Source organism: Vombatus ursinus, unplaced genomic scaffold (genome assembly GCF_900497805.2).
Source record: "Vombatus ursinus unplaced genomic scaffold, bare-nosed wombat genome assembly UNPS02014825.1, whole genome shotgun sequence".
Taxonomy (NCBI): Eukaryota; Metazoa; Chordata; class Mammalia; order Diprotodontia; family Vombatidae; genus Vombatus; species Vombatus ursinus.
In genome coordinates this window covers 10,843,662-10,853,396 of record NW_020954603.1, presented here as the reverse complement: position 1 = coordinate 10,853,396, position 9,735 = coordinate 10,843,662, and the positions used below count along the sequence as shown (strand labels likewise).

The 9,735-nt window shown below is 47.0% G+C and overlaps 1 protein-coding gene across 1 annotated transcript in view; it reads right to left on the bottom strand.

Annotated features, from left to right (window-relative positions):
- Positions 1 to 4,762: 4,762 nt before the first annotated feature.
- BARHL2 (BarH like homeobox 2) overlaps positions 4,763 to 9,735 on the bottom strand; it is a 6,078-nt gene continuing 1,105 nt past the window's right edge. The window contains exons 2-3 of the mRNA XM_027837939.1: positions 7,703 to 7,928; positions 4,763 to 5,075 (exon numbers count right to left, since the gene is read on the bottom strand). Of these exons, the coding sequence (XP_027693740.1) occupies positions 4,763 to 5,075; positions 7,703 to 7,928 (539 nt within the window). The remainder of the gene's footprint in view (positions 5,076 to 7,702; positions 7,929 to 9,735) is intronic.

Genomic DNA, 9,735 nt, shown 5'->3' with positions numbered 1-9,735 from the left:
GAATGCTGAGGGTCATAGATTTAGAGCTGAAAGGGACCTCAGAGGTCATGTAGCCCGAGCCCTTTATTTTATGGAGGAAACTCAGACACAGAGAGGTTAAAGACCTGCCCGAAGTCACACAGATAGGAAGAGCAGAGCTGACATTTGAACCTAGGTCCTGACTCGAAATCACTCTTCCCATTGTACCATACTGCCTCTCTAGACCTTGGCCCCCTCCGGGGGCTCACTTTGCAATCCTTACTCCTGACGCCTACCTAGTGGTGGAAAATGAAGTTCCTGTTTCCCTGCCTGTGGATTTCAAAAGGTTCCACACTGTTTGGAAGGCTGTGCCCAGCTCTTTCTGAACAGTTTTGAAACCACGTGGCTTAGGAGGAACCAAAGTTCCCTTTGCCCTGGGGAGCGCTTTTCCAAATATTTTCAGAAAGTTAAAAATATACCAAAACAAACTACCCACAAAGAGTCTATTTCATGGGGTGGGGGAAGAGGGGATTAGGAAAACAAAACTCCCGAGTAAAAAGCAAGGCAGTCAGATGGCCAGGAAGGAGAGTGGGGGGAAGGGAAGAGAGAGGAGGGGAGGGGATGGAAGGGGAGGGTTGATTTGAGGGTAAACTGTTCGATTTGCAACAGAAGAAATCTGCTGCCTAATTTGCCGCCGTTTGGGCTTTCATTTTAAGGGGTGGAGCAAAAATAGACTGATATAGGGTGTTAGGTGTATTTGCTGGAGGCGATGAAACAAAGCTGCGATCGTTACTTTACAAACTCCTTGAAAAATTGCTCACTGACAGAAGGCTGGCTGGTTGCTAGCCGAAAAAAAAAAAGAAAAAAAAAGAAAAAAGGGGAAAAAGCCAACTTTCTACGCCCCTCTTTATCTGCTCGGCTCTGGGTTGTGAGGTTTTCCTTCCTGGCTATTGGTTGAATGAACGTCTGAAGCTTTATTTTTTTTTTAACGTGCCTTGTAAAGAAACAATTCTCTCTCTCTCTCTCTCTCTCTCTCTCTCTCTCTCTCTCTCTCTCTTTCTCTTCCTCTCTCTCCCTCCCTCTCTCCCTCCCCCCAATTTCAAAGTGAATGGAAGTTGCCTCTTTCTATTGGCAGCTCGGCACATTGCAAGGAGACGCCACGAGCTCCAAACGCCACAAATCTAAAACTAAGCTCTCGCTGCAGCAAGTGTACCTCCCCGAAAAACCTGAACACTTGGCATGGAGTTTCCTACCGCTGACCATGTGAAGAAGAAAAAAGGCACCCGAGAATCCAGAACTGTGCTTCCAGACTTCTTAAGGGGAAACTTCGAGTCTGATCTTCTTCTCCCCTACCCTCTACTCATAATATCCCATTCTTAGCAGGCAGCTAACTGGAGGAGAGGAAGAAGTTAGGAAGGATAAGGGGAAGTATGCCCTAAAGGAAAAAAATAGGGTTAGGCCTGGGTGTAGATTTTTTTTAAAGCAAATTGTTTGAAGCAGAAGCCGTATATCTTCAAAGTTCGGAGACAGAAACAAAGATGCTAAAAGCGGCGTTACCTCAATCTTCCTTCTTTCCTTCCTTAGAAGGCACACACTCTAAGAGGATAGCCTGGGTGCCCTGAGTCTACACAAGCAAAATGAAGGGAGAATGGGAAACAATAATACATATAGTTTACAAGGCACAGATCCAAATAACTCAAGGAGCATATAGAAAACTACTATTGAGTTTAGGAGCCTGGACCGCTGCAGATGCGGTGCTTACAGCTATCGAATTCCCCGGCTAACTGCGGAATCTCTGCACTTACGCACTTTCTCTTGACTCGTCTGGACCCTTACGACCCAGGGTGCTGTGGGTTCTCTGCTAGGTCCAGATAGAGCCTGCCTAGCTGAGATTCAAGACAAGCCCCCAAAAGTCAGCTGGTCCCATGTTGGAAGCAGAGCCCTTGCAAGCTCAAGCTGGCCAAGCGCAGGAGGGGGCGAGGAGGAGTGATAACCTTACATAAGGGCCTTTCTTTGTACGATGCCCAAGTTTGCGAACTCCAAGTGACCTCCTCGAGTCATACCCAGCTTCTGGAAACTTACTGAGCCCTGCGCTGGCGGTGGAAGCGGCCCCCGCAACTTTCCATAGACGGTGTCCTTCTGAAGTAGGCCCAGGTCCATGCCCTGCTTTATTTTTAGACTTAAATAAAACACACACCAAAAACAAAAAAAAAACAAGGATCAGAATGAAGCAGAAGGACTCACCCTGGGCTAGCGCTCCAGAACTCTGCGAGGTTCCAGTAGCTCTCCAGAACTCGAGGGCTACTTGGGAACCACGAGACCGAGAGGATTGGGAAGCTCTGCGTCCCCTCGCCTCTTTTATTAGATCTAGGCAAGACCGATGGTTCTTTTTTTTTTTTTTTTTTTTTTTTTTTTTTTGAGCCTGAGTTGATGAGCAAAGAAAAATCAGCAAACCATCCCCTAATTAGCCAAGGGCAAATCTATGCGTCCCGAGACAATTTCCTCTCAGATTTCACCTCCCAGATCTTCAGGCCTCCCCACCACCACCACCACCAGTAAAATAAAACACCACCATCACTTGAGGGGTCAAACCTCAGAGGAGTTTGACCAGGAGGACTTGATGACTGTTTCATAGCTAATTGTCTTATATCTTTGTCACTCCGGAGAAGCGAGAGCTCTATAGATAGGGGACAGAGGAAGAAATTGGCGCGGGGTGGGGAGGTGGAGGGGATGGTTTCCAGAGTTGCTACAGAAGTGTCGAGAACTGGACTGGTCTGGGGGGAGGGGAAGGCAGTGAAGCAGAAGGCATTGAACTCCCTTCTCCACTATTCCAGCGGGGAGGCCAGACCGCCACTGAACTGGCCTAGATCGAGGAGAGCCCGGAGCATGACCTGAACACCCCGGCTCTCCTACTCGGTCAGCCACTCTCCAAAACTCAACACTGACTGCGCCTTAAGGAGGTTAGGGGGCTTAGCCCAAGCTTTCCACTGAATCTTAACGTCTGGTCTACCTAAGAGGCTGCGTTTGCCGAAGGCTGAGGCAGTCCAAGACTGAGAGGCAAAGAAAGTCCCCACACAGAAGCCTCGTTCAGCTGCATCTCCCAGCCACGTTCAAGCTAGGGTTTTGCACACACGCACACACCAAACAACTCTTGAAACCCAGGAGTAAAGAGGACGGATGCATGGACATCTTAGATAGATGTACGGACGCCCACTAAGAAGAACAAGGGATCAAAGCCCTAGCCAGGGTTTTGTTTTCGAGGCTTTTCCCCCATCCCCCCAGGTCGCTGGCTTCCTTCCCTAATTGCTCACACTGAGCCGCCTCCCGCTCACAGTCTGTCCAACTCGCTGCTTCGGAGCAGTCTGAGGCTGGGGAACAGCTGCTAGGCCCAGGCAGGAGCGCATTCCAGCTTCCCGGCGCCACAGCCACCCAATCCAGACAGCGTTCAAGCACCTTCCTGGGCTCCTTAGAGAGTAAGAGAAGAAAAGGAACTACCCGAGGCTGGGGGATGGAAGAGAAACACACACGCAGACACACACCAGCAGCCGCCAACAATTGGCTGCAACGTGCACGCGCTGCAACCACCCCAAGCGAGATCATTTCCTCTGCAGACCTTGCCTTGGCAAAAGAAGAAGGGAGAACAGAAGTGCGAACCATTCCCACCAAAGCAAAATGAAATGAAGACGTAGACACAGGCAACCACCCTCCCACTGACTTTCTGTTTGTTCTCAAACACACTTCAAAAAAAAAAAAAACAAAAACACACAACCTTCACCCCCACTCCCGAAAATATGATAGGACACTTCAAATGACGGCTACAAAAAGGCCAAAGCTGGAAAAAGAACCTGTTTTTATAGAAATCGATCAAAAGTATTTACAGATTTTGTAATCATCTAAATTCTGAGGTGGAAGAAAGTACTGTTAACCAAGTTTCTTTTTTTTGTCAGTAAACTTGCTCTAGTAAAATTAGCTTCCTTGGATTTCAACACTTGTTAAAAAAAAGATAAACTTTATTTTTTTAAAATCTTCAATCACAAAAAAATCTATATTTTTTCATCTAAGCATTTATTTTTTTTTTTGTTTGTTTTTACGGAACCCAAAAGACATGGAAAGAAAGGGGGGAAATCATGTATTTACTAACGTATATAAGTGAATCTTTTTTGGACAACATATAATAAATATGATATATCATTGATCACTCAGTCTTTCCAATGTACATCTTTAATAGTTTGGAGCATGCCACTTTTCCAAAAGAAAAAAGGTCATGAGAAAACAGTGCAAAGTTCTCAGTTTACCCTCCTCTTTTCTCTAGGGGCAGGCGCCAAATCCTCTGGAGTCCTCTGCCGCGCGTCTCTCTGCTGTGGGCCTCGGCCTCTCCGTCTTTCTGTCTCTAGGTCTTCGTGGTTCTCCAAACCACCCCTACCACCATCCCCCCCCCCTTTTCCCAAGAACTTGAAGTTTTTCCTCTTCAGTCATTATTCCCACTTACAAGTTACACCCTGCGTGGGTTCAGGTTTGTTATCTTTTTTCCAAGAGTCCCACCGCTCTGAGGGGAAGCATCTCCAGCTCTTGCCTGGAGGGGGGAGGGAGATGGGGAGAGGAGGTGGGCATCAGATGCCCTGGCCCTGCTCAACTTTTTACAACCCCCACACCCACACCCACTTGTTAGCTTCCTCTTCTTCCTCTTCCTCCACCTCTTTTGTCCGCTGCCCAGGGCAGGTAGTTGCCTGGCGCTGGGGAGGGCAGGAAAGGGCAAGGGAGGGATCCAGGGGAGCTAGGCGGGCAGGGACGGCAGTGTCGCTCTTCACCGAGGGTGCGGGGTCCCCGGGATAGGATTGGACAAAGGGTTGAGAGCTGGCTGGCCCCCTGGTCCCAAGCCGTGGATCAAAACCCGGGGCACAAGGGGCCGCTGGAGCTGCGGATGGGGCGCGGGAGGAGTCCGATACATGCTGCTGTACATTGCCGCGGCGGCCGCCGCGGCTGTGGTGCTGTCCATGCTGCCCAGCAGGCTCGGATGGTAGAAATAAGGGGACGGAAACATCCTCTGAAGGGCAGAGTAATTCCCGGCCTCCGCCAGCAGCTCAAGGCCCACCGCAGTCTGCCTTTTCCATTTCGTCCTGCAAGAAACCAAACACGAGAACACATGCATGCATCTGTGTGGACCTAGCCATTCCTGAAGCCCCTCTCCTCATCTTGCCGCCCTTCTCTCTCCCCGGGGGTGAGGGGAAGATTAGGAGGGAAATGGCCCTAAGGACCACCCTTTCCCAGGTTTTGTTTGTGTCTTCAAATACAACTCAATCTGAGAAGCTAGCAGCGCTATTATTCTTCTTCTCATCATTATTTGCTAAACTCAGAGAGGGATGTCTCTCAAGTTTTTCCTTCTTTCCCTGCCCCCTCTGGGGCTAGCCTTCTTTGCTGTTTTGTTTCATCTTTGAAACTTTGCAAAAGCCACACTCCACAGTCCCACAAGAACGTTCCGCATCACCTCAAATCAAGGATCCCTTCTGATACACCAGCACCCTTCCCCTACACAAACACTGTATACCCATCCTGCTGCTCACCTTCCCCTTCTACCTCCTCCACTTTTCACACACGCGGGCCCCAAGCCTCTGGGCTCTTTCCCCAAGCAGGCCAACTGAAGTCATACTAACACCAGAACCGCCACCACCACACCTTATCCCAGCCCCCAGTTCCCTCACTCCGAGAGCCTGGCTGAGAGAGCAGACGGGACTGCAAACAAAGGGACGCTAACACTCGAAACCCCCTCCCTCCTCATCCCTCAACCCATCTCAGCACCCCCCCCCCCAGCCCCAGGCTGCGCAGCCACATCTCATCATACAGGACCCTGCAGCAGGAGAAGGATGGAGCGTAGGGAAAGCAACGAGATTTCAAAAATGGGAATTCGTTTGAGAGGGGCTGTTCCCAAGGGCATAACACTTCTGGGTCATTCAGAAAAGCCCATTTCGACATATTTCTCCCCCTCGGGAAGAAAATAATAATTAAAAACTGTGATCGAATTCTTTCCCTCCCTTCTCTTTCCGTCGCACCCCCATAGACTCCCCATAGGAAGAGAAGAGAAGAGAAGAGAAGAGAAGAGAAGAGAAGAGAAGAGAAGAGAAGAGAAGAGAAGAGAAGAGAAGAGAAGAGAAGAGAAGAGAAGAGGTCTTTTTAAAATTTATTTAAATGCCTTGTCAATGCAGAACTGGCAGACCATACTTTGCAATTCCAGCCAAATTAATAAACATGGCGCCTGTTTAGATTGGCTCCAAATGACACTAATGTTTTCCGACAGAATTAGGGTGGCTGAAACCGTATGTAATGAGACAGAAAATTATGGCAAAGATAACAACTGGACGCAGTTCCCCTGTCTCACTTTCTAGATGATTAGAATACAAACCAGAGACATAACTCACCAAGATCAAGGCAGAGATAGAGGTAAAGATAGAGACACAGCTGCAGATGCAGATGGAGTCAGGAGTAGAGACAGAGACACACAGAGACAGAGAGATAGAGAGATATACACACAGAGACAGAGCCAATTGCCCCTTGCTTAAATCCACAACCCACACAACCAGTCTATGTTTCACGCCCTTTCAAATGAGCAACACCATCGCAGACTTCACTATAACATTGAGACTTTGCTTCCCCCATCCCCTTTCTGAGCAGTCACACACCATAGATATCATAATGATCACCAAGACTAGCTATTTCTAAGTCAATTGACATATCCAGGGGTTGTGTGTCCTTGTATGGCTTGTGGCTGGGACACGGAGAGGGTAAACACTGCCTCTGGTCCCTTAGCCATTTTCCCAGTTAAATAATTCTTGCTGCCCATGAGCTGAAGAGAGTGTGGATGAGCCGATTACTTTGACTGAACACTTCTCCTAGTGAGATGAGGGGCCTGGCTCTCCAAAACCTTGAATTCTGCTGTCCACTGATATATTCGCTCTTTGCAATCTTCCTTCTACTTGTGCCTGGCAGAAGAAGTTTCACATGGGGGGGGGGAGCGGGACAAGCAGTTGAGATGGGAAGCACAGAAATGGGGGGGTAGCTAAGAGAGAAAAAAAAGTATCAAGATGTGTAATAGATACACACTTCCGTATTTATAAATATGGAGATACACAGTGTGTGTATACAATTATACAAAGATACCTGTGCCATAGATGCATACACACGTATCTGATCTATACACACTGTCACTTGTAAGGGGTCACCATTTTTACTTTCTTATTTTGCCCAGGTCTACATTACAGATACTTCAATTGTTGTGTGGGGAGTCTTGGGGAGATGAACGTTCTTGAATCTGTTTCTTTGTGTGAAGAAATAAACTCCAATCAATAAGAACGAACTTTTTCATTTTAAACATCTCAAGCAAGGTTCTCGACTGTCACAAGGGAGCTGGGTGGGGGTGCTTTGGACCAAAAATAGGACGGTTTCTCCCGTTTGCTCCTAAGCGGTCATTCAACACCCCCTCCCACCCCACCTCCCTTTACTGCTACTGAGAGGCTTTGCCTAGCGAAGGGAACGGCTAGGGAAGGAAAGGGGGTGAAGAATTGGTCCCACCTGTCCCACAGTTGGGGAGGGGTGGCCTGTGGAGTCGAGAGATCCAGGTCAGAGGGAGATGACAGTTTTCTGAACGTCACAGGCTTTCTAAAGAGAGAAGCTGAGTCCCATTCCTTCTTGCCTCTTCCGCCCCTACACACACCCCTTCTCTCTTGCTTTTCCTGGGCCGGGCCTCCCTTACCTCCGGTTCTGATACCAGGTCTTAACCTGGGTGTCGGTGAGGTTGAGAGCCGCGGCAAGGTCCATGCGATCCTGCACACTCAAGTACTTCTGTCGTTCGAAACTCCTCTCCAGCTGGTTAAGCTGGTGATCTGAGAAGGCCGTTCTCGCCTTCCTAGGTTTCTTGGCCCTGACTGGGGGACTCTCCCGGCTACTTGTAATTTCCCGGTCGCCTTCCTCCTTTGTTCCTATGAGGAAAAACCATTCATAGCCGCAGTTAAGAGCTAAGAGGAAAAACCGAAGTCTTTTTTCTTTCGCACACACAAACACACACAGCCCCACAGAACCCGTCGTGGACAGATCTCAGGAGGCTGAGCATCAATGACCCCAACCCCTTGGGATCGGCTCAGGCTCCAGTTTTTCCACAGTGTAGAGAAAGCGAGAATTTTTTCCACCTAAGTAGTGACTTTTTGGATGGGAGGGCCTACTCTTGAAAAAAAGATTCCTACATTTTCGAAAACATATGTGGGAAAATATTGTTCTCTGAGGAGGGAACTAATATTTTCTATTTCTCTTCATTTAATAATGGATTAACGGTTTCTTTTTTTCTGAATTACAATTTCTTGCATTTTTTTCAATGGATGAATAGACTTCGGGAATAAAGGGGCCCTGGCCGTTTTGTTTTCGGGAGACTGGTGAAGTTTGTTTTGTGTGGGGGTTTTTTTCCCCTTTTCCTTTTTCAGGGCACTTGAAATGTAGTAGTAGTAATAATAATAATAATAATAGTAACAACAATAACAACACTTAACAACTGCTCTCAGCAGATCTCTGAATGTTTCAAAAATAATATGTCAGCCGGACACCAAGTTGAGTTCCCAATAGCTGAGCACGTCCAGGTGACAGCGCTAAGATTTCCGGATTCTATTTGTCAACTTTGGTTTTTTTTCTTTCTTTCCTGAAATGCCGGGAAATCGATATGTCAATCCATCTCTGTTTGTACCAGTTTTTGCTGCGCTCCTTGATCTTCCCTGCAGGAAGAACAATAATCTCTCTAATTGACCCACTGGGGAGGTTGGTGCACAAAAAAATCGCCAGACCAGACTGTACATCTGTTTTGGGCACCATTATGCTAATGTTAAAATAGCAAAATGAATGTCTCACATCCCAGTCTCCCAGTTAGTCACTGCTCTGCTTTTCCGAAGACGGGAAGGATTTTTAAAATTATAATCAGAACACTATAAGAAAAATATATTCTCTCTCAGAACAGTGGAAACTGTCTCCCCATGCAAACCCCACGGTCAGAGAGAAGTGATTATTTTTGTTATTGTTCGACATTTAAAGGGAAAGGGTTTATTTTTATTCGTCTTTTGTTTTCACGAACACACAAAATCCATCCCTCAGTGAATGCAACGTTCTGCACGTTGTTGTTGTTATTGTTGTATTTGTATATGTTGAAGTTATGGTTGCTTAAATTTTAACTCCAACTCTCAGTTCCCTTTAAGGAATAAAAATATTTCTGTGATGCCTATTTGCAGTAGCAAAAGCAAAGAATTTGTGTGTTTGGGTTTTAGAGACTCAAGGGGGAGAACAATCTCTTAAAATCTACCATCTTTGTCATCTTAATCATAATCTCCTCCAAAAGTTGCCCCTCACAAATCAAGTTGAAAATTTCTCATATTAATTAAGTGCTGCTAAATTCCCATGATTGGTGTTTAGAAAACATGGAAGAAAATGAAAGGCATTTGCATTTTAAAAAATAAACACCAGGTTGCAAACACGCTCCCAGACACAACACACGTAAGGTCTAATTCTCTTCTCCCTCCCCTCCATACACACAATCTCTCTCCCCCTCCTCTGCCCCCAAGGTCTCAACTACAAAATTATAGCCAAACCCTTTCATCAACCGAAAGTGCTGCTGTTTTTAAAGGAGAAATAAAAAGAGATAGGGAGAAAGCCAAAGGAGACGAAGGAGGAAGGAAGGAAGGAATGAAGGAAGGAAGGAAGGAAGGAAGGAAGGAAGGAAGGAAGGAAGGAAGGAAGGAAGGAAGGAAGGAA